This window comes from Trachypithecus francoisi, unplaced genomic scaffold, assembly GCF_009764315.1.
Source record: "Trachypithecus francoisi isolate TF-2019V2 unplaced genomic scaffold, Tfra_2.0 Contig01461, whole genome shotgun sequence".
In the NCBI taxonomy this organism is placed as follows: Eukaryota; Metazoa; Chordata; class Mammalia; order Primates; family Cercopithecidae; genus Trachypithecus; species Trachypithecus francoisi.
Window position 1 is genome coordinate 16014897 of NW_022681433.1, and position 24571 is coordinate 16039467.

Here is a 24571-nt window from a genome sequence, read left to right on the forward strand (position 1 = left end):
GGACACATAGAAACTCATCAAGTGACCAAAGGAAAGCCTAAGTGCTGCAGGCAAAGGCAAGTGCATGTGCAAAGAACTTGAAAAAATCTATTTTCCTAATACCTAAAGCATAAAGTAAGAAGGCAGTAACAGGAAGTGAAAGGGAAAACAAGCAGAAACCAGATTACAAAGGTTCGTTTACATCATGACGGAATCACGTTTGCACAAATTCATCCAATTGTCTAAACTCATCAAACTGTACACACTGAAGGTGCAGTTCTTTGTTATCAATCATACCTCGACAAAGCTGTTACAAAAAATAATGTGGTCTTCCAGACACTATCTGGCACCCACCCACACACTTATTGGAGTCTTCATGGATCCACTTGGTAGTCAAACAGCACGGCGAATAGAGGAACTCTTTGGCATAAGAGGATCACGGGTTCAAGTACCAGCTCTGCTACTTTCTGGCAGTATGACCACTGGTGAGTTATTCCCCCTTCTTTAGTTTTTTATCTTACTCATAAAACATGGTAGCCCCCACATCTCAAAGAAGCCAGGAAGATGAAATAGATCAAGTGGTCAACAAATGTTGTCAGGCATATAATATGAATTAACAGAGAGCTCAACTTTATGTACGTATCTCTCAAGCAGATAAATGGTAAATAGGGATATACCATACCCGCTCCCCCACAAAAGGGGGGGTCACATATACTCTTTAAAACCTAAATATTAGTAAATTCTAGATTCACTGGAAAGCAATGACTTAATTTTGGACATCCAAAATACTCCTGGCAGGCTTCTGTGTACAAACAATGCAAAATTCTCAATTAGCAGCAAATCTATGAAACAAAAGTTGGTAGTTGCTGAATATTCACCATAACATCATAATATGTGCTTTGTAAGTATTCCCATCTAACCCTCAAAATCACCCTTTTAGGGGCACTTTTATTATCCCCTTCCAGGTAAGAAAACTGAGTCCTGTCAGTCAATTTGCAATGTAGTAACAGAATGAGTAAATGTGGAGTCTGGAAGCTGCTTTAATGAAGGGAACAAGGCAAGTGTGACCGAAGGGACAGGGTGTGATGACTTCTACTCGATGCACGGCTGAGCCATGAACTATTATCGGAAAATACACAGGACTAATGAGATTATGTTTACATGCAAGGCTCCACCACTACAATGCGAATCCTTAGGGGCAGTTATTCAGAGATTCATATCCAGCTGTGAGGGATCCCCAAGCAGTACGCATCACCCATCTCACTTCACTGGGAAAAACTCAAGACCACCAACTAGACTTTTCTCCATTCGGAACATTAAAAAATATTTGAGACAGGGTCTTGCTGTCACCCAGGCTAGAGTGCCGTGACGGCAATCATAGCCGACTGTAGCCTTGACCTCCTGGACTCAAGTGATCCTCCCAACTCAGCTTCCCAAAGTGTTGGGATTACAGGTATGAGCCACTGCGCCCAATAGTTCATAACACTTAGTAAATATGACTAGGTCTTTGCCTTACACAGCCTCACCCCGAGAAGGTAGCAATAAGAATGACTGTGTAGAATCTCAAAGGTTGGATAGAATTGATTTGGGGATGAAACAGACTTAATGCCTGTCAGCAAGATTAGCGAGGATACGTTTCAAGGAGCCATGTTTGTTAAGTAAAGGTTTCCAATTGAATGGTATTGTTTTAATATGTCCTCTCCAAAATTCATGATGAAACTTAATCCCCATTATTGCAAAGAAATTGCCGTAAGTCATGCACCACTGGTAGAAATGTAAAATGGTAGAAAACGCTCTGGAAAAGTTTAGCAGTTTCTCAGAAATGTAAACATCCAACTACCGTTAAGACCCAGCAACTGCCCTCTTGGACATTTATCCCGGAGAAATGAAAACTTACATTCACACAAAAACCTGTACATGAATTCTCATAACAGCCTTAAAAACAACAGCTAACTGTTGGTAATAACCCAGATGTCTTTTAGCAGATCAAATGACTAAGCAAACTGTGGTACGTTCATACCATGAATTCTACTCAGCAATAGGAATACACACAATACGTGAAACAACTTGGATGCATCTTCAGGGAATTATGCTAAGTCAAAAAAGGCAAAGGGACACATCTAACTCACACGATCCCTGTCATTTCCATTCTTGAAATGACAAGAAATGAAGGCCAGCTTAGTGCTTGCCAGGGATCAGCAGGGGAAGAGGTGGTCTGACTACATAAGGCAACATGAGGTATCTTGTGGTGTTAAAACTGTTCTACATATTGACTTTATGTTTTTTTTTTTTTTTGAGATGGAGTCTTTCTTGATTCTCCTGCCTCAGCCTCCAGAGCAGATGGGAGTACAGGCACTCACCACCACGGCTGGCTCATTTTTGTATTTTTAATACAGACGGGTTTCACCATGTTGGCCAGGCTGGTCTTGAACTCCCGACCTCTAGTGATCCACTCACCTCAGCCACCCAAAGTACTGGGATTACAGCTACGAGCCACCATGCCCACCTATTATCAATATCTTGATTGTGAAACTGCACTAGTTTTGCAAGATGTTATCATTGACAAACAGAATACAGTGTATAAGGAATCTTTATTATTTATTTTTAACTCCATGTAAATCTGCAATTATCTCAAAATATTCAATTAAAAAAAAAAAAGAACTCCCATTGTGGCAGTATCAAGAGGTAAGTGAAGGCCAAACCTTCATACGACACCAAACCTGCCAGCACCTCTACCTTGGGACGTCAGAGCCTCCAGAACCACCACATAAGCTTCTACTGCTTACCCAGGTCTGTGGTATATTGTTACAGCAAGACAATGGCCTAACACAAATGCTATTACCACTATTATTTTCTGAGTTCTGTTCCATGCCTGGTCAAAGCAATTCCAAGCTAGTATATAACACACAAAGAATGGATACTTTAAACAATGTATTTTTTTAGGGTTCAAAAGCAAACTCAGGATCCTGAGCTTAACTGTAATGCAATGGATTACATCCCACTTATTTTTGTAATTTATTTTATATGGCCTGGCACAGCGGCTCACGCCTGTAATCCCAGCGCTGGGAGGCCGAGGCAGGTGGATCACGAGGGCAGGAGTTTGAGACCTGACTGACTAACATGGTGAAACCCCGTCTCTACTAAAGACACAAGAATTAGCTGAGCATGGGGGCGCGCACCTATAATCCCAGCTACTCAAGAGGTTGAGGCAGAAGCGCTTGAACCCAGAGGGTAGATGTTGCAGTGAGCCGAGATCACACCATTGCACTCCAACCAGGTTGACAGAGCAAGACTGTCTAAAAAAAAAAAAAATTACTTTATTTCTTCCTTGATGATTTAAGACTATCTTCAAACCAGTACAAATATTTCATACATGATACCTGGCCATTTTCTAACCAATTAAGTAATTTGTTGCACAATAAGCTACCTTACGTCCTTCAGCAAGGAATACATTAAATTTGAATAGTAAAGACATTACATAATGAATTAGGACACAACTAAAATTTGCTTGAAGTATTTCTTTGGGGGAGAGGACACCACACTTCTACTCAAGGAAGAGAAACATTTTTCAGCCCAGAGGTCTTTTACTTTTTATTTTTTTAACACCTATTATGCCATGAATTCATAGGGAATAGGTTCCAGCAGCTCAGGCTCCTTCCCATTGGTCCTCACAAAGTGTGCTTCTCTGGGTGGAGCAGGCTATTAAAGGAAAAAAACAGGAATAAAATAATTACGTGAAGTGTTAAATCTCAACCTTAAAGTGCTCTCAGGACCAATGAAACCTACACCAAATTCTCACCTGGCGCTTCAGCTGAACCCAGGTACCTTTCTCTTTGGCTTCTTTCTTTTTCTGATCATTTTCCTTCACGCGTTTCAGGAAGCTATCTCGGCTCTTAGAGTGCTTAATGTGCTCAATACGCACATTAATTCTCTTGGCAAGAATCTTGCCCCTGAACAGGGCAGAAATTCTTGTAAGTGCTTTATCAGAAATATAACAGAAATGTAGAAAACTTTTTGCAGTTTTATTTATTAAACAAACCATGAACCTTTTACCCAGATACGACAAATCAAAAAAGTATGGCTTGATTACTTTACAATCAATTATTAATCATATCAGAAGAAGCCTTGCAGAGACCATCCCTACTTTGAACTCTCTTTGATGAGATGACAGCCTCTTAAACTCTAGTAATCTAACCCAAACTAGATTGCTAATAAAATTTAAAATTTTCTCTTTTTATTCTATAAAAACTGTTGGGCCGGGCGCGGTGGCTCACGCCTGTAATCCCAGCACTTTGGGAGGCCGAGGCAGGCGATCACGAGGTCAGGAGATCAAGACCATCCTGGTTGACACAGTGAAACCCCATCTCCACTAAAAATACAAAAAAATTAGCCGGGCGTGGTGGTGGGCACCTGTAGTCCCGGCTACTTGAGGCTGAGGCAGGAGAATGGCATGAACCTAGGAGGCGGAGCTTGCAGTGAGCAGAGATCCCACTATTGCACTCCAGCCAGGGTGACAGAACAAGACTCCGTCTCAAAACAAACAACAAAAAAAACTGCTTGGTAACAAACTGTGTTAAGACTTTCCAATAAATCTATTTCAATTTGTTTCCTCTGACAGGATACAAGACAAACACCCAGTTTGCCTGAGTTTTAAAAGGATATTTCCTTTGCCCCACTTGAATGACCAATAAAGACATAAGTCCAATTGGCAAAGTGAAAAGGGGGTGTGAGGGAATACTGGTTGGCCGCAAAGAACTACAACACTACTTACTTAACTTGTTTGTTTACAACAATGCCAACAGCATGCTGGGTAACGTTGTAGACTCTCCCAGTTTTGCCATGGTAACACTTGTGGGGCATTCCTTTTTGAACAGTACCCATTCCCTGTTAAAGAGACAAATGTTATATACCAACATTTCCCTTTCCTTTAAAAATCTGACTAAGTAACTAACATATTCTAAGATTTCCTTCAAATGGCAACTCAAGAGCTTTCAGAGCCGGTGAAATGTGTTTTTCACGTTGCTTCAAGCAATCAAAAAAAACCAATCATCATTACGCTCTAGAGTGCCAGGACACATTTAAATACAGCTCACAGAAGAACACAGCTTTCACTAGGAGGGTTTTAATCATAGCAACAGTAATCTTCATCAATAGTTAAACTTTGCACTAAGGCATTCCCTTCCAACTTGACAAACTCATAATTTCCCACCCTACCACCCAATTTCCACTTGTTGTTAACTCCAAGCAGGTAATGAGGAAAATTTAAATTCTGCTAAGAATAGCACTTTAAAAAATCCATTCTAGGCTGTGCGCGGTGCCTCACGCCTGCAATAATCCCAGCACACTGGGAGGCTGAATCGGGCGGATCATCCGAGGTGCTCGAGGCCAGCCTGACCAACATGGAGAAACCCTATCTCTACTAAAAATACAAAATCAGCCAGGCATCATGGCACACGCCTGTAATCCCAGCCATTTGGAAGGCTGAGGCAGGAGAATCGCTTGAACTCGGAAGGGAAGTGGAGGCTGAGGTGGGATCGTGCCATTCGTTGCACTCCAGCCTGAGCAACAAGAGTGAAACTGTGTCTCAAAAAAAAAAAAAATCCATTCTGTACTCTTACAGATGCAATATACACTATTTGAATTCCTACACTAGATTAAATCCAACTTTTCTAACTTCGTAGTGTTATTTTCCCAATTTTATGTTTACCTTGATGTCTACAATATCACCTTTCTTATAGATTCGCATATACGTGGCCAAAGGAACAACTCCTGCAAAAATAAATTTGGTATAGTGAATACTAAGGCTAAAAGTCTAGAGTAAAAGAAATGAAATTTCGCTAGCTTTTAACACATCATTTTTGATGGTTACATACTTAGTATCTTGCCAACGGATAATTTCTCCTGAAAGCAAAATCAGCCTACTAAATTACAACCTCTCTCCAAAGTTTAATCTTGCATCAATATTTAGTCACAAAATTACCATATAAACTTCATGCTTATTTACCACAAAATAAGTTGGGTAGACGCTAATTATTTAATGCTATTGATACACATTCTATGAACTACAACACATGTTGAACACAACAGAACACAAATGTGTGCCATGCTTCTCTGAAGGAAGGTAAACCTACTTACCATGTTTTCTAAAAGGCCTAGAGAACATATATCGGGTGCCTCTCCTCTTTCCCTTTGTGTTCGTCATTTTGGCGAATTACTGAAACCAGAAAGCGTTAACGGTCAAATGCAAATGAAAATTGGCATTTGCCCCAAACCCCTGTAATTTCAAATGTTCGCATGTCAGTAGCAAAGTGAGAAATGCAAACTGAAAACTGGGTCACCAAGCAATTAGTTCTGTTGAAAGGTTAAAAAACCGTTATTTTAGCAAGTAAGGTCTTTTGGCAAAACTGCCCAAGTTCTACAACATCAAAACTCTTAAGTAGCAGAACTCGATACGAGAATCCAAACCAGTAGCCTTTCTCTATGAGAATATAAAAATACAACAGGACTTCTACCACACTCTATCTGTAGACCCCAATCTGGAATGCCAAAGGCATGTAATTACTAACTATAAGATAATTTATTGGAGAACACAATAAAACAGCCTTACATTTTTACGTGAATTAAATCTTTCTTGTCAACCAAATTTTCCGTGATGGTGTATCTCAAACAGCATCTATCTATTCATCAGAAATCTCAAGTCACTTCACATTTCTGATTACTTACTACGAAATGTATACAGGGTAGAAGAGAGGGGAACCCAGGCTTTATAATCATTGACCTAAATTTGACATAGGTTCTGCCACTTACTAGCTGCGAAATCCACACTTCATCTCTCATCTTCATTTGTGAAACAGGGGTGAACACTTCCATAACTGAGATAACATCTACAAAGAACTCAGCAATGCATGCCCCGTGTAAAGTACTCAGTAGTAACTGACAAGTAATTTATCATTATCTAAGAATTCACCCACATGTAGGCATTTAGAAATTAACCTTTCCTTTTGTTTCCCAAAAAGGCCAAAACAATAGTTTTGATGGCTCTTTAGTCATTACAGGGCAGAAGTGCCATTCCTGGCTATTACTGCTACCATAAGGTAAAATACAGCAGTCAGGCTTAACGTGTTGACAACATTCTAACACAATTTGGTTTCTAAATTTACTAACAATCCTTTAAGAATGGCTCCCAAAGTGCCATCTGTATAAAAACTGTATAGCAACGAGACATGTTTCACCTAACTCACCAAAGCCAAACCATTGTTACAATGGATGAACCCTTTAAATGCCAGGTACCGTGTTCTAATCCCCAAAGCCTTTAGACGTGTATAAAGTTCCAAAAACTTGTGGTAAGTCAGTATACAAGGAGTGGTACTGTGTAGATTCAAGTCACTCTGTGGAATCACCAAGTGGCAGAACCAGTTAACTCATTCCTGATTCCAGAGCCCACAGTCCTCCACTAGATTCACCTTGCTGAGTTTGGAATCCATTTTCCGCATGGACCCCATAAACTTAAAACTGAAGGCACTTTTCAAAACGATGCTTTACATAGTCTGTAACAGTATTAAAATCATGGCAACTAGGATTCACTATGAACAGCAACCTGCAGACTGTTAACATCCACAAACTGACAAAATGATGAACTACGGCTAAATGTTTCCCTTCACTCAAAGCATGCTGCCCTAGAATTCCCAAAACAGTATCTCCTCTTGGTGCAAATATTGGTGTTGCAACCTCAAAACACTTTCCCTTCGTCCAATCACCATGTGGGGTCAAAATTTTAAAAACAGTCGGAAATCGTCTTATGCATTAACTAAGAGCAGTGAGGTTTCACTATCCAGGACGACCCGGGACCGACTCTCCGACCAAGGGCCCGGGTTTTCACACTTGTAGGCCTCACAGCAGATTAAAACCGACGCCTGACTCTAAATCCATTCCTACTACCCCTTAAGTCCTCACCCAACATCATCACAAGATTAGGAATAAAAACGCCACACTGAAAAGAGTTAGAAAGGCATCAGGCCACGCGGCCCCCACACAGCCTATGTGAGAGGGCCACCCACGGTACCGGAGATGCAGCCACGGGGACATAAAACGAAGTCTTTCAAAGATTAACTCGAGTCACCTCACCCAAAGCGACTCAGTCTCGTCTTTCTCGCAAATGTGCCCCCGCAGGGCCGCCATATCGCTGTCCGGTTCTCAGCCCACGGCCCAGGCCGACCCGGCGCACGCTGCTCCCCGTCTGGCAGAACGTGGTTTAACCCGCCCATGCCAATGGACCTCAAACAGGTTAGACAGTCTCCCCATGGTCCCAGTGGACGAGCTCTCAGGCCACAAGGTTGCGGTTCACGTCTGTCGAACACTTAGCGCCCAGGAGCCACGCGCAGGCCCTACCTGGAAGATGGCGGTTCCGGCCGAAAAGAAAGAGGCGGGGCCGCGGCGCGCGCCTTACAAGGGCCTGTGGGCTGCCCACGGCGCTGCCTGAGGGAAACGCCCACCGAAAGCGACTCCTTTCTAGGGAAGAAGATCGTCTCTGAGAACACAGAAAGTCTGTGAGGATATTTTCTTTTCTTGCGAAAGAAAGACAACCGGCCAACACAAGCCGACACTTGTATCGTGTCAGACAGCCCGGAAAGGGGCCTTCAAGGACGACCAACAGGACGCCGACGACCCGAGCGTGCTTACGTCGTCCTTTGCGTCACCGCTTACGCCGGAAGCTCCCGTGTTTCCGCATCTCCCAGGGGGATACTGCGGGTGCAGCTGCGGAAAGTGCTGGTAGTAGTTGCTTATTTGTTTGCAGAAATAATTGCGTGGGTACGAAAGTCAAACGAGAATGAAGCAAGTATATTATCTAGCTTGTATGTCTTTAAATAGTTTATCCTCCACACACGTCTAAACATACGCACCTGCTAAGTAGGTGCGCAAACGTTAAAACTTCTTTGGAAAGCAATTTGGCAAAATCTAGTAAAAGAAGATTTTCAATTACTATACCCTAGCACTCTGCTCCTACCTATACGTCTTGTAGAAACTTTGGTAAGAACGAGGATGTATGTAACAGCGATGTGGGTAGAAGCAAAAAATTAGAAACGTCCATCAGTAAGAGAATAAATACCTTATGGGATGTTAATTAGGATGTAGTATTATACGCCCATAAAAGAAGACTGAACTCAGAAATGTGATGAGGCAAAAAGAGAAAGATGTGGAAAAATAAATAGTATGACAATTCATGTGCATTCAACTCTAAAAGTTGTAAAATAATGATATATATTGCTTAGTTATGTATACATATGTAGTTAAAGTAGTCAAGAATACAAGAGAATGAAAATCAAGTTGAGAAAAGCGGTCATATCTGGTAAGGAGGGGACAAGAAAGGGAGGCTTTAACTGAATTGGCCATTATTAAACCGGTGTTAAATATAGGGGTGGCCATTGTTTTATTCACTACACCTTTAAAAATAGGTATTATTTTCTTTTTTTTTTTTTTTTTTTTTTTTTTTTTTTGAGGCTGAGTCTTGCTCTGTCGCCCAGGCTGGAGTGCAGTGGCCAGATCTCAGCTCACGGCAAGCTCCGCCTCCCGGGTTCCCGCCATTCTCCTGCCTCAGCCTCCCGAGTAGCTGGGACTACAGGCGCCCGCCACCTCGCCCGGCTATTTTTTTGTATTTTTAGTAGAGACGGGGTTCACTGTGTTCGCCAGAATGGTCTCGATCTCCTGACCTTGTGATCCGCCCGTCTCGGCCTCCCAAAGTGCTGGGATTACAGGCTTGAGCCACCGCGCCCGGCCTAAAAATAGGTATTATTTTCTTAATGTAGTTTATTTTTAAGGCTGTTTTAGTTTTTTTTTTAAGTTGAGATAATCCCATATACACAGCATCCGGTTTCCCATATTATTAACATTTCATGCTAATGTGGTAATTAGTTGCAATTAATGAACCAATATTTTACACTATTAACTAAGGTTCACATTTTATTCAGATTTCCTTCGGTTTTACCCAATACCCTTTTTCTGTTCCAGGATTCCATTCTTTTAGTTATCATGTCTCCTTAGATGCCTCTTGTGGCTGTGGCAGTTTCTCAGACTTTCGTTACTTTTGGTGACCTTGAGAGTTTTGAGGAGTACTGGTCACGTATTTTGTAGGATGTCCTAATCATGGAATTTGTGTGATTTTTTTTTATCATGATTATACGTATTTTCAGGATGCATTTTTAAAAAGCCATCTAAGTAACAAAATCCCTTATCAGACTGAATATAAATAATATCGTCCAATCGCTTTTGAAGTTAGCATTTCTTCAACTCACTCTCCTGATGCACCTGAAAGTTGTAATTTCTAAGAACTGCATTATCACCATTTTTAAAAAGGGTACATTCTGTGACCACCGTCATCAGCACTTACATCATTTGCTGAAGAACTGGAGGAGGAATAGGAATAGGATTCGTTCAATACATTGACTCCTCCTGACCTTCACTGTAACTATTAGCCCTTGGCTTCTAGATTGTCTTTATTCAACTGAATTTTCTGTAGCTCGTCATTACAAGCACTCTCTTAGAACTCACCACGTCAGGTCACTTTTCCTTTCCCATTACTTTCTTTCTTTCTTTGAGAGGGAATTTCGGGCCGGGCGCGGTGGCTCAAGCCTGTAATCCCAGCACTTTGGGAGGCCGAGACGGGCGGATCACGAGGTCAGGAGATCGAGACCATCCTGGCTAACACGGTGAAACCCCGTCTCTACTAAAAATACAAAAACAACTAGCCGGGCGAGGTGGCGGGCGCCTGTAGTCCCAGCTACTCGGGAGGCTGAGGCAGGAGAATGGCGTAAACCCGGGAGGCAGAGCTTGCAGTGAGCTGAGATCTGGCCACTGCACTCCAGTCCGGGCGACAGAGCGAGACTCCGCCTCAAAAAAAAAAAAAAAAAAAAGAGAGGGAATTTCGTTCTCGTTGCCTAGGCAGGAGTGCAGTGGCGCGATCTCGGCTCACCACAACCTGTGCCTCGCGGATTCAAGCAATTCTCCTGCCTCAGCCTCAGGAGGAATAGCTGGGATTGCAGGCATGCGCCACCACACCCGGCTGATTTTTTTATTTTCAGTAGCGACAGGATTTCACCATGTTGGCCAGGCTGATCGTCAACTCCTGACCTCAGATGATCCACCCGCCTCCACCTCCCAAAGTGCTGGGATTACAGGCGTGAGCCACCGCGCCTGGCCCCCATCACTTTCTTAGCACGTGTAGAACCTTGCATAAATGCAACCATGACAGTACCTCCACAGCTGAGCACCGTTGAAGAAAATCTTGTAAACAGGTCGTCTGGTGTGATGACAAATCAGAAACTAGTCATCCAAGCACTATATTTTCTTGCACTTAGAAATGTTTTTTTGAGCCCATGGAGTGTTTTAAAAATTAACATATCAAAAAAAAAAAAAGATTTCTGGCTTCCTTTGGAAAATCAGGAGATCTGGCTGCACAGAGCTGCTAGGCTTGGTGGCAGCACTCCAGTGGTTGCCCCTTTAGATGGGGCATGCGTTCTTGAGTTCCTTCGTCACTCAGCCTGCTTCAGTCGTTTACCTGCCTGGCCCCTGTTGGCATTTGTGTTTGTAGCCCCTCCCATAAATTCATGATCAACCCTTAACAAATGGGTACTCTGCTGTTTAGCATCCCCACTGCAGTTCCCCAGTTAATTTGCTTACCTGCTGTCAAAAAAAAAAAAAAAAAATTAAGCTTTTACGTGATTACAGTTAGTTTTATTCAGAAGTCTCACTGAGGACTGTAGACCAAGGTTTATACCCTGAGGGCAGTTCTTTCACAGGGCTCCAAAGTGGTGTTTCAGCCCATTGCTTCTATGTAGGTTGTGGGGGTTCTGTATGTGTGAAATCTCATTCAAGTTCGGGTGTAAGAGTACATCAGATTATAGATTACTAAAGTAAATTGGTTATAGATTGTAGAAGCATAATCACTAACCCTGTCAGACACCTTCATGTAGGAAAAGGCAAGGTCAAGTTGATTTACTGTTTCAGGAACGTTGTAACTCAGGCAAGTGACATGAGGGCCCGTGTGCTCTATCCTGTTTTAAGATTCTTCCTGAGGAGCTGACTTTCATCACAGTCAGGGGTTCAAGCAGAAATAAGCAAACCTGGCTTCTTAACGTTTTCTATGTTGTTTCACATTACTCTATTTAAAGATTATTTCACATCATTTCTTTGATTATCAAACCTTTCTTTCTCCCACCTTTCTTTCACTGTTTTCTCCATCTGTGTAAACATGCTGTATATGTTTTTTTCTGAACTGTTTGAGAGTAGGTCACATATATCTTTTCCTCTTTAGGCCATGTAATGTACTCATTTGTGTCTCCTAAGAATATAACCACAGTACATTTATCAAATTCAGGAAACTAAACAGTGATACAATGCTTGTATCAATTTTTTTTTTTTTTTGGACAGGGTCTTGCTTTATGGCGCAGGCTGGGGTGCAGTGATATGATCCTAGCTCACTACAGTCTCCACCTCCTACGCTCAAGCCACCTTCCCACCTCAGCCTCCCAAGTAACTAGGACCACAGGTGCTACCACACCCAGCTAATTTTTTAATTTTTTGTAGCGACGGGGTTTCACCATGTGGCCCAGGCTGGTCTTGAACTCTTGAGCTCAAGTGATCTGCCTGCCTCAGCCTCCTAAAGTGTTGGGATTACAGGCTCCTGGCCAGTATCACATTTACAATCCACATTTCAAATGTCAGTTGTCCCAATAATGTCTTTTATGGCATTTTTTTCTTTACGTGATCCGGTCAGAAATCATATGCTGTGTTTATTAATAGTCACTGTGTGTCTCTTAGCTTTTTATCTGAAGCACTTCGGCCTTTTCCTGCCTTACGTGACATTCATGTTTTTCGAGTCTGCAGGTCAGTAGTATTTGCCCTGGTATAAGCAGTGTTTTCTCCCTTATGTGCCATCTGTTTGCATGAAGATCATGCAAATATCCTGCTTCCAAACAAACTTTCCCTCCTGGATTAAGTATTCATCACTGCTTCTCGCAATTTTTACTGTGATGGTTACAAAGCGGTGATTTTCCAGCTCCACTTCTATCTCCACATTAAGGAAAGGCCTTCCGTTTTTCCCCATTCAGTTATTTTATTCGTTCGTTTATTTGTCTAAATGTTAACCTCTTTTCCCTTTCCCTCTAAACCAATTGTGTTCCTCAGGGATGTCAGAGTCTCCTTTAAAGGACAAGGCAGAAAGTGAGAGGGTAGAGCCCAGGCCCCTCCCCCTTGCTGCTGCCAGAGGAGTGCCGCATTTATCTGCTTCCTGTAGTAAGGTTCATGTAAGATTTCATTTACAAAACAAGCAGTCTGCTACTTTTTTAAAAGTTTGAAAACCACTATCTTAAATAAATATCCTCCGTGCCCATTACAAAAAAAGAAAGAAAAAAGAATGCTTAATCTTTTTCTATAGACAGTTGAGAATCTGACTCATTTTAACCAGAGGCATGATGGTGATACTAGTGATAGTTAATATTTCCTGAGGGCTCATTCTGTGTGCCAGTAAGCACTTAAAAATATTATCTTACTCAATTCTTACGAAACTCCTAGGAGGTAACTGGTGGGTACCTATTCCTATGCATTTAGAAGATTCTACAGTGTACAAAAGGTTGTTTTTCAGGTTTTTCCATTGCTGTTTTGGGATTGAGCTTTCTCAAGTCACCTACGTCAACTGGCATTTGTCCATCTGTTTTTCAGCTTTCAAAACGTTGCTGTTATTTTTTGTCCTCTGCATGCATATGGTTTAGGTCTTTAGACGCGTGCGCGCGCGCACACACGATGGAATTCTAGGAGGGAACAAAATTAGATGAGAGTATTTAATCCATCATTTTAATCTGGAGCCCCTAGGGATGAATTATTTAGATGCAGGATACCTAATAATTAGTTTAACTCATATATTGTTTTAGCTGAATTGGATGTTGAAGGCATTCCAATACTGAATGAGGAGTTGGGTTATGGAGTGGACATTGGGACATTGTTTTTTAGCTACTCAAACTCTTTCCTTCTTCCTACTAGAGCTATATTTACTTGGGGGCTTTAACTCCTGTCCCATGTGCGTGTTCTTAGGGAGGCACTCCCTACCCACATCAAAACCAAAGGAACCAGAATTGCACTCTCCCTCCTCTGATAAACATAGGGTAGACATCCCTTCCAGTAAGCCCCCTCCCTGACTGAAAACAATATTTGATTTCTGATTGATTCATTGACTGATTGAGATGGAATCTTTGCTATGTTATATAGGCAGGTCTTGAACTCCTGGCCTCTAGTGATCCTCCCACCTTGACCTCCTAAAGTGCTGGGGTTACAGGCGTGAGCCAGAATGCCTGGCCAATATTCTGATTTCTATAACCATAAGTTAGTTTTGCCTAATCTTGGATTTCATATGAATGGTACCATACAGTTTGTACTCTTTTTTCCTGTGGCTCTTCTTGCTTAGCTGAATGTTATTGAGAATCAATCATACTGCGCATACTAGTGGTTCAATTCTTTTTATTGTGAAAGTATTCCACTGTATGAATATATCACAATGTATTTTTCTGTTCTCCTCTTGATAGCGGTTTGAGTTGTATATAATTTTTGTGGGTCTTGCTATGTTGCCCATGCTAGAGTTCAGTGGTGTGATCTTAGTTTGACATCACAGCCTCAAACTCCTGAGCGCAAACAATCGCCTATCTCAGCCTCCAGAGTAGCTGGGACAATGGATGTGCTCTACTGAGCCCAGCTTAGGAGGTACATTCCTTGATCATAAGGTAGGTGTATTAGTCCATTTTCATGCTGCTGATAAAGACATACCTGAGACCCGGTAATTTACAGAAGAAAGAGGTTGAATTTGACTCACAGTTGCACGTGGCTGGGGAGGCCCCACAATCGTGGTGGGAGGTAAAGGTACGTCTTACATCTCAGCAGGCAAGAGAGAGAATGAGAAAGATGCAAAAGCGGAAACCCCTGATAAAACCATCAGTTCTCATGTGACTTATTCACGGCCATGAGAACAGTATGGAGTAAACTGCCCCCATGATTCCAGTTATCTCCCACCAGGTCCCTCCCTCAACATGTGGGAATTACAGAAGTACAATTCAAGAAGAGATTTGGGTGGGGGACACAGAGCCAAACCGTATCAGCAGGTGTATGTCTAACTTCATAAAATATTGCAAAATGATTTTCCAAAGTAATCCCCAATTTTATTAGCACTTTTCTCTCAAGAGGATAAGGCGTTTGTTTTTACTATAGGCTTTTAAAATAGGTTTGTGTCATTAGCTCCAGTGTACAGATCTGAAAAACAAAGTGGCTTCCAGAGTCACTAATGGTCAGTGTGTGTCTAGTTGGAGACCTTTAGTGTAAAGAGAATAAGAAAAGAATTAAAACTTTAAAACAAATATGAAGCATATTACATGTAGAAAATAGGAAATAGCAAAATTCATTCAATATTTATGAGCATCTAGATTAAATCAGATACTGTACTAAGTGATGAGACTATAAAAATGAATAAAACATGATCCTTGCCCTCAAGGAACCCACAGAGAGTCTGGTAGAAGAAAAAAGCGAGTTCATTACAATATTGTAAGTGGTTCAGTAGAGGACACTGAAAATGAGTGGCATGGGAGTTCCGTGGAGGAAGTTACTGCACCTAGGTTGGAGGAAGGGGAAGGGAAGAGAGAAGAACCCCTGAACAAAAAAGGGAGCTTCACAGAGGTTTGACTTGATAAGAGTAGCACTTTAATCAGAGAACGAATAGTAAGGACATTTAAAGCAGAAGGAACAGCTTACGTAAAGGCACAGAGATGGGTAACAACTTTAGGATCTTGGAGTAGTGAAAGTTGTCCAATAATCTTAGAAAAGAGCAACAAATGAACAGGGATGTGGCTTATTAAGATAAGGGAAATTCGTAATTTTGTAGTAGGCTTGAGTAAAATGCTACACAAAATACAACTTCTGGTCATTAAGCTGAATTTACATCTGTGTATTTCTATTTTTGTGTTTTCCCTTGTGAAGAGATTTTAACAAAGGAGATGTTTTGTTTTATTTTGGTTTTCAGAAGACATTGGCTGATTAATTCCAGGAGGACAAATTTTCCAAGCTAGGAGAAAAAAAGTTCTGTCCTTTATGTGAGAGGCCCAGTTGGTCACCTCTTTTGAGTATCTCACCAATCACTTATGATTTGTCCTTTGTTCTGGTAGATTGACAGGAGAACAATTTCAAGTAAGAACTGATTAGGAGTTTCTAATGTAGAAAGTATATAATGAGAATTCTTGTCTCCAGAAAAATGTCACTGCAATGACAGCTAAAGTAATGAGGGTTAGAAATACTGTGAATAATTGAAAAATATATCATGAAGAATAATTGTGTAAAATAATCTTTTTTCCATCAAACTTTTTTTTTTGAAACAGAGTCTCGCTCTGTCACCCAGGCTAGAGTGTAGTGGCGCTATCTCGGCTCACTGCAACCTGTGCCTCCTGGGTTCAAGTGATTCTTCTGCCTTGGCCTCCTGAGTAGCTGGTGGCATCTACCACCATGCCCAGTTAGTTTTTGTATTTTTAGTAGAGACAGGGTTTTGCCACATTGGCCAGGCTGGTCTCGAACCCCTGACCTCAGGTCATCCACCTGCCTCAGTCTCCCAAAGTGCTGGGATTACAGGCATATGCCACTGTGCCCGGCCCCATCAAATAGTAGAGTGAACAAGACAAAAATCTATTTTTTATTTTATTTTTATTTTTTACTATTTATCCCAAAGTTGAAAAATCTATTTCTTTAATAGAGCAAGGCAAAGATTGTGTCCTTCCTTCCAAAATCTGATTCTTTATCTGAAAAGCACAAGGCATAAACAGGTTTGTAACCATGTAATTGGACATTCAAATTGAATCCTAACCCCCTAGCACACGTCCTCATTGTCTGTAGTCAGATTTTTTGTCTCAATCCTGATTTTTGTTCCAGACTTCAAAAATACCTTCAGCTGCTCTAGACTCTAAGGCCAGTACAACATGAGGCAGAACCGAACCAAATACTAGAAGTATTCACATGGGGAATGTGTTGAAGTGATGAAGCAGTTGGGGAAGTCATTGCGGACTGGTTTATAGAGGCTCAGTTATATTTCAAGAATAAAGCACAATTTGGAATGTGGAAACAGCTTCACTGTCAATATTAGACTTTTGAAGTAGATGGGAAGTACTTAGTAGACTTTTAGGACTTGTAATGAATTCAGAGAGACCAACTGGTCAATTGAAGTCAACAATGTTCACTCCTAATAATTATATTAGTTTTTCTAGGTAACACCACCTGGAGCTATGCACATATTTTCTTGGCAAAGTTATTTTTTGTATTTGTAAAGAAGGAAGGAAGAGGTTCACCCTCTGATCCCACACATTTGCTTCTTATTGATTTGGGGTGAAAGCAAACAAATTTCAGTTCTGTTGTTAGCCCTGATTGACTGATTGATTATGGCTACCTGGACCTCAGTTGAGAAGGTTCTTTTTTTTTTTTTTTTTTTCGAGACGGAGTCTCGCTCTGTCGCCCAGGCTGGAGTGCAGTGGCCGGATCTCAGCTCACTGCAAGCTCCGCCTCCCGGGTTCACGCTATTCTCCTGCCTCAGCCTCCCGAGTACCTGGGACTACAGGCGCCCGCCACCTCGCCCGGCTAGTTTTTTGTATTTTTAGTAGAGACAGGGTTTCACCGTGTTAGCCAGGATGGTCTTGATCTCCTGACCTCGTGATCCGCCCGTCTCGGCCTCCCAAAGTGCTGGGATTACAGGCTTGAGCCACCGCGCCCGGCCGAGAAGGTTCTAAGGTTAATTTCAGGCTCATTGAAAATTAAAGATTATGAATACCTGATGTGCTCCCTGGAAAGAAAAGCACCTGTATTTTTTGTTATGTCTGATTTAGATAACTAGTAGTAGAAATAATTTTACTCAAAGAGGCAAGGGCCTGCACAGGAATGGAAACAGTCCAGGAAATTGGATGGGGGACATGGCTTGTAAGGGGGTACTCTGGAAGAGAGGGTTCCCTATACCAAAGCTAGTAAGAAAGAAGATACCTTTTCCATGGTCAGGAAAAAAGCAAGAGTTTTGGAGCCAACAGACTAGCTTCCAGCTCTGTTCTGCAGCTTTCTATAAGCCTATTTCTTTGCCTTTAAAATGGAGGCACAAATACTTGTTTAAAAGGGGTTTGGATTTATACTACCACGTGAGACAATGAATGTAGAACATCTTTTCTATTTTGTCCAGTACCTGGCAGCTGGTAGGTACAAAGTGTATCTTGCTGTCCCTGGCCATTTCTCTTCTCCTAGCCCAGCCATACTCAGAAGTCTGGTCTGTGCAGTCCTGAGTGTCTCAGACTTGCAAGGGATCTGTGAGTCAACACTGTTTTCATAATAATGCTAAGGCAGGATTTGCTTTTAATTTTTTACACTTGAGTCAATTTTTTTTTTTTTTCCTTTTTAGAGCCAGGGTCTTGCTATGCTGACCAGGCTGACCTCAAACTCTTGGGCTCATGTGACCCTCCCGTCTCAGCCTCTCTAGTAGCTGGAACTGCAGGTAAGAGTCATAGAGCCCAGCATCCATATCTTGTTAATGTATTTTATGTGACAAAGCAAAAAGTATGCATACAGCACTGTAACATTGTGCTTTCTAATCAGTATGATGGTTGGCTGGAGGAAAAGTATTTGGTGGTTGTTTGACTTGACAGCTGAACTTAACCACCACTTTATTCCATTGAACACTTTTTATATGATAGATTGACAAACTGTGGTGCTTCAGACTTGGATATTTGGCAGACATTTTTGAAAAATGAACTTAAGCAGATTGCCACTTCAATGCAAATAACTCATAATGTTTGTTGTCAATGATAATTTGAGCTTTTAAGTGAAAATTGGTATTTTGCAAAACTTGTATCCACAACTGTGAGCTTTAGGGCTCCCTAAAACTTAGATACTTTTCTGATGAGATCAGTGATGATATTAACAAATATGTTTTCTTTTACATTGTATTAAAAATGTGTATTTGGAAGATCTGCATAGCTGAGTGAACCATATTTTCCAAATGACCAATACATAATGTTACAAAATAATAAATGAGAAAACATCCATTTGAAATGTAAGATAGAGCAATAGGTTTTAATGTAACAGAGTAGGAAAACTTCATTGCTAGGGTTTCAGATTTCACATTACAACTAATCAAAGGCCGGGCATGGTGGCTCATGCCTGTAATCCCAGCACTTTGGGAGGCCAAGGCGGGCGGATCACTTGAGGTCGGGAGTTCGAGACCAGCCTCACCAACATGGAGAAACCCCGTCTCTACTAAAAATACAAAATTAGCCAGGTGTGGTGGCACATGCCTGTAATCCCAGCTACTCGGGAGGCTGAGGCAGGAGAATCGCTTGAACCTGGGAGGTGGAGGTTGCAGTGAGCTGAGATGACAGCGCTACACTTCAGCCTGGGCAACAAGAGCAAAACATCGTCTTAAAAAAAAAAAAAAAAAAATCTGACACTTGAGCACTGGAATAGGATCAAATAGTTATCTGGAAAGGTTATTCAAATTCTTCTCCTTTTTATAACATCTGTGTGAGGCTGCATTTTCTTCATATTCCTGTACTTCAGCCAAACAGCGTGTGGCGGTAGGTTCGGTGCAAAAGCAGATATGAATATCTCGTTATCTTTGATTAAGCTAGACGTTAAGTAAAGACATTGAAAACATTAAACATTAAAAACAAGGCCGCACTTCTTACATGTTTTTTCTGGAAAATATTATTATAAAATGTTATTTATGTTAACATGTAGGGTTTCTTAAATTATTTTTATATAAATGAATGAGTGTAAAAATTTTTCATTTTAACTTCTGATATATGGTAAATATTGATAGATAAAATCACACAAGCAAAAGTTGTTACTGATCCTCAGTAATTTTTTGACAGGTAAAGATTTCCCAAGACCAAAAAGCTTACGTGCACTGCCCCATTCCACTGTTTCTGCTGCTGGTTCTGCTTTGACTCTCCCAGAAGAAAACCAGGGTTGTCACTGGAAGTTCCTGAAGTAATCTCCTTTTCAAGCAAACTTGGATTATTATACTATTTGGGTGAGTCCCAGACCAAAATATGCACATTCTCATGGTGATCTTGCTTCTGCTAAGTTTTCCAGGAACACGGACTCATGGGATTATTTTCATTTTGCTTTGCTTCTGGGCAGGTCATAGTACAACTTGGCTGAATTGCCTCGAACTGAGTCTTGGATTTTTACTTTAATTTGTCCTGTGGTTATGCTGATTTTGCTTCACTGATATTCTGTCATGTCCTTAGATTTCTAGTGAAACTGCTTACAAATCAACCCATAAAATTTTACGGGAAAGTCAGGTAGGGAACTAGCACTTGGTTATGCTTATTTAAAAAGAAACCCACAAAATTTTTTCTCAAAACAGTCTTTCTGGTTGCCAAATGAAATAGGGGAGCAATTAGACTTATGTCTGATGAGTAGATTAAAATATTTCTGCTGACTGCTGTAGTGTCCTTTCTGGACCTCTGAGGTATCATTCAGATACTTGGCTGTCCTCTGATGGAATAAGAAGAATCTGTGGTTGAAATATTTTGACAACAGTACTTGCTGACAAAAGACAAAAACCCTTTTAGGAATTAGAAAAATTACTCTGGCTAAAGTTTCATATATGCTAGGAATATTTGAAATAGATCTTATTTTTTGAAAACTGACAATAACTTTAACCACTATAATGAACCACAATGCCATAAAAATATTTCTGCACAATAGTTGATATGTAATGCCTTTAAAAGTTTTAGTGCTGGGATTTGTAACGGAAGTGTAAAATGTAATGTCAAGAATATTTATCGGACACTAGTTTAATACTATTAATTTGTACTTAGACTTCAAAATCTATAGATGCAATTTTACTACCAATTATTTTCTTCAGACTATTTTTAAAATACCTGTGATGCTTAAATTTTCGCTTCTGTAGTACAGTCCTCTCTCTACATCTGGGGGAATTGCTTCCAGAACTACTCAGATACCAAAATTCATGAATGCTCAAGTCCCTGATACAGAATGGCATAGTATTTGCATATAACCTACACACATCCTCCTAACAGTTTAAATCATTTGTACATTATTTATTGATGTGATACCTAATACAATGTAATGTTATATAAATAATTGTGCCATATTATTTCTATTTTTTTATTATATTGCCATCTTACATTTTTCTTTTTTTTTTTGAAGTGGAGTCTTGCTCTGTTGCCCAGGCTGGAATGCAGTGGTGCAACGCAGTCTCAGCTCACTGCAACATCTGCCTCCCAGACTCAAGTGATTCTCCTGCCTCAGCCTCCCAAGTAGCTGGGATTACAGGCATGTACCACCGTGCCTGGCTAATTTTTGTGTTTTTAATAGAGACGGAGTTTCACCATGTTGCCCAGGCTGGTCTCAAACTCCTGACCTTAGGTGATCCACCCCCTTGGCCTCCCAAAGTACTGGGATTACAAGTGTGAGCCACTGCACCAGGCCTGAGCCACCATGCCAGGCCTAAGTTTTTTTCCAAATATTTTCCATAAGCGTTTGTTTGAACCCACAGGTGTGGAACCCGTGGGTATGGAGGGCTGACTGTGTTTGAAAGCTGACTTATGTGCATGAATTTGGCAAGGTTCAATGTAAATTGTTTGCTAGAATTCTATTTAATTTTGGTCTATCTAGGAGAAGATTATTGAAAGTGGAAAGTAAACTGCACAAGGAACGACTAGGGGCAGTGGTCTGATTAACTTTGGCATGGTGAATTTCAGATAGTTATACTGCAAAGTTCATAAGTGTATGGGCTTTGTCAGTAGAGGTTTACCACTTTGTATCCAGTGCTTAGCATATAGCAAATGCTCAATAAATATTTGGAAAGAGAGAGGGAAAAGATGAAAATGGAAGGGAGCAATGAGCTGGCTCAACCAAATCAGTGTCACTACAGTTAATTTTAATAGCAGTGACAGAATTTTAAGAAAATGATTGTTCACAGTTGCAGAGTCTTACAGAAGGAATTAGTGTTTAGGGTTCATTTGCGATTAACCAATGAATCTGACTTAGTCTACTTCTCAGCTGACTGGTTTCCTGAAATAGTGCTCAGGGCATTCATTTGTTCATAAAGCATACATTTATTGGTCACCTATGTGACAGGCAGTGTGCTGAAGATACATGAGAATAAAACAGGCATCCCTATGCACTTGAAGTTTACATTCTAGTGAGAAAAGACAATAAATTATTTACATGATTACAATATATACATTATGACAGATGGAGAAAAGTGTTATGGAGAAAAAAATGAAGAAAGGGGAAATGAGCAGACATTACAATTTAACATAGAGTGAGCAGAGAAGACGTCACTGAGAAGAACATTTGAACAAAGATCTGAAGAAAGTGAGGAAGGGAGCCATGCAGGCATCCGAGAGAAGAGCATTACAAACAGAGAAGAAACACGAAGATCCTGTGGACAAAGTGTTCAATACATTTAAGCAAGGGGGCAGAGAGGTTAATGGCTGGGTAACAGGAGAGGGAGGGTAGTGTGGAATGCAGGGAGAGGTAAGCACATTTTGTGAGACGTTTAGGTATTGCAGGTACTTTGGTTTTTATTCTGAATGCGATACGAAGGCAGTAGAGGGTTTTGAAGAGGAGTGATGCAATCCTTATTTTTGTAAAAGATCACTCTGGAGTAGCTGTTAAGAATGAAGAGAAGGTAGTTGAAGGGAGAAACAGAAAATTCAACAATAATAAATGAAAACTTCAATACTCCGCTCTCTTTTTTTTTTTTTTTGAGTCAGATCTGACTCTGTCACCCAGTTTGGAGCTCAGTGGCACGATCTCAGCTTGCTGCAACTTCTGCCTCCCAGGTTCAAGCAAGTCTACTGCCTCAGCCTCCAGAGTAGCTGGGATTACAGATGGGTGCCACCATGCTCGGATAATTTTTGTATTTTGAATAGAGAAGGGGTTTCACCATGTTGGCTAGGCTGATCTCGAACTCCTGACCTCAGGTGATCCGTTTGCCTCGGCCTCGCAAAGTGCTAGGATTATAGGCATGAGCTACTGTGCGGGCCACTCCACTCTCTATGATAGATAAAACCCAGACAAAAAATTAGCATGAATGTAGAACACTTGAACAATATTATCAAATAACTGGCCCAAGTAACGCCTATAGAACATTTTAACAACAATAGCAGACTAGACATCTTAAGTGCATATGGTACATTCTCCAGGATAGACCATATACTTGGCCAGAAAACAAGTCTCAAAAAATTCAAAAGGATTAAAACCATACAAAGTATTTTCTCAGGCCGCAATACAAACATAAGAAATATTTTGGAAAATATAATTATGTGAGAATTAAATGACACACTGTGTTACCAATGGATTTAAAAAGAAGAAATAATAGAAATTAGAAAATTATTTGAGATGAATGAAAATTAAATACAAGAGCCTGATGTGGTGGCTCACACCTGTAATCCCACCACTTTGGGAAGCTGAGGCAGGAGGACCACTTGAGCCCAAGAGTTCAAGGCCAACCCAGCAACACAGTGAGACCCTATCTAAAAAAAAAAAAATTAGTCAAGTGTGGTAGCACATGCCCATTGTCCTAGCTACTTGGGAGGCTGAGGTGGGCGGTTCACTTGAGCCTGAAAGGGCAAGATTGCAGGGAGCCATGGTCATGCCACTGCACTCCAGCCTGGGCAACAGAGTGAGACTCTGTCTCAAAAAAGAAAGACAAGAAAAAGTGTATCGAAATTTCAGGGATACAGTGGAAGCAATGTATGGGGAATAGCTGTAAGCTCCTATATTAGAAAAGAAAATTTCCAGTCAGTAACTTGGCTTTGTACTTTTGGAGAGTAGAAAAAGAAGAACAAACCCAAAGCAATCATAAAGAAGGAAATAATGAATAGAAAGGAAATAAAATAGAAGAAATCAATAAACCCAAAAATTAGTTTTTTGAAAAGATCAAGAAATTGACAAACCTTAATGACACTGACCCAGAAAAAACAGTGACGACTCAAATTATTAAAATCAGGAATGAAAGCATGAACATCACTATGAAGTTACATAGTGATGTTACAGAAGTTACAAATATTATAAAGGAATACTATGAATAACTGCGTGCCAACAAATTAGTCAACTTATGTGAAATGAGCAAATTCCAAGAAAGACATGAAATGAAACTGACACAAGAAGAAATAGAGGCTGGACACAGTGGTTTACATTTGTAATCTCAGCATTTGGGGAGGCTGAGGCAAGCGGATCACTTGAGCTCAGGAGTTCAAGACCAGCCTGGGCAACACGGTGAAAACCTGTCTCTATAGAAAAAAGTACAAAAATTAGCCAGGTGTGATGGTTAGCTAGTCGTCCCAGCTACTTGGAAGGCTGAGGTGGGAGGATTGCTTGAGCCCAGGAGGTCGAGCCTTCAGTGATCACACCACTGCACTCCAGTCTGAACAACAGAGTGACCCTGTCTCAAAAGGTAGAAATAGAAATCTAAGTAAATCTAAAACAAGGGATTGAATCAACATTTTAAAATCTTCCCCAAAAGAAAAGCCTATACCCAGAAAATTTCGCTGGAGTATTCTAC

The 24571-nt window shown here is 40.9% G+C and overlaps 1 protein-coding gene, 1 long non-coding RNA gene and 2 other non-coding genes across 9 annotated transcripts in view; 1 reads left to right on the forward strand and 3 right to left on the reverse strand.

Annotated features, from left to right (window-relative positions):
- Positions 1 to 3549: 3549 nt before the first annotated feature.
- Positions 3550 to 8633, reverse strand: RPL21 (ribosomal protein L21). 2 transcript variants are annotated; one of them, XM_033236588.1, is made up of 8 exons: positions 8368 to 8432; positions 6587 to 6652; positions 6536 to 6540; positions 6115 to 6194; positions 5687 to 5748; positions 4751 to 4863; positions 3779 to 3929; positions 3550 to 3678 (listed from the first exon to the last, which is right to left on the reverse strand). In XM_033236588.1, the coding sequence occupies exons 4-8, from the start codon at positions 6179 to 6181 to the stop codon at positions 3589 to 3591; spliced, it is 483 nt and encodes a 160-aa protein (XP_033092479.1). In that variant the 5' UTR covers positions 6182 to 6194; positions 6536 to 6540; positions 6587 to 6652; positions 8368 to 8432; the 3' UTR covers positions 3550 to 3588. The 2 variants fall into 2 exon arrangements, with proteins under 2 accessions (XP_033092479.1, XP_033092478.1); XM_033236587.1 differs by lacking the exons at positions 6536 to 6540; positions 6587 to 6652 and having other exon boundaries at positions 6115 to 6193; positions 8368 to 8633.
- On the reverse strand, positions 4580 to 4706 carry LOC117098678. The gene has a single exon (XR_004443535.1). It is a non-coding gene; the product is annotated as a small nucleolar RNA SNORA27 (small nucleolar RNA).
- Positions 4966 to 5038, reverse strand: LOC117098661. Its single transcript, XR_004443522.1, has one exon. It is a non-coding gene; the product is annotated as a small nucleolar RNA SNORD102 (small nucleolar RNA).
- A 15-nt stretch (positions 8634 to 8648) lies between the features above and the next one.
- The window catches only part of LOC117098187, a 52855-nt gene continuing 36932 nt past the window's right edge, over positions 8649 to 24571 (forward strand). For 4 of the 5 annotated variants that reach the window (XR_004443243.1, XR_004443254.1, XR_004443247.1 and 1 more), the window contains exons 1-2: positions 8649 to 8748; positions 19896 to 20056. This is a non-coding gene — a long non-coding RNA (uncharacterized LOC117098187). Of the gene's footprint in view, positions 8788 to 19895; positions 20057 to 24571 lie in introns of all 5 variants that reach the window. The other variant, XR_004443249.1, reaches the window with a different exon arrangement.

Coding starts and splice junctions, on each gene's coding strand:
- RPL21 (XM_033236587.1), bottom strand. CDS start 6,181: ATGACGAACACAAAGGGAAAGAGGAGAGGCACCCGATATATGTTCTCT. Junction 3,930..4,750: donor GTTGTAAACAAACAAGTTAA/GTAAGTAGTGTT, acceptor TGCCCTGTTCAG/GGGCAAGATTCTTGCCAAGA. Junction 3,679..3,778: donor GGGTTCAGCTGAAGCGCCAG/GTGAGAATTTGG, acceptor TTCCTTTAATAG/CCTGCTCCACCCAGAGAAGC.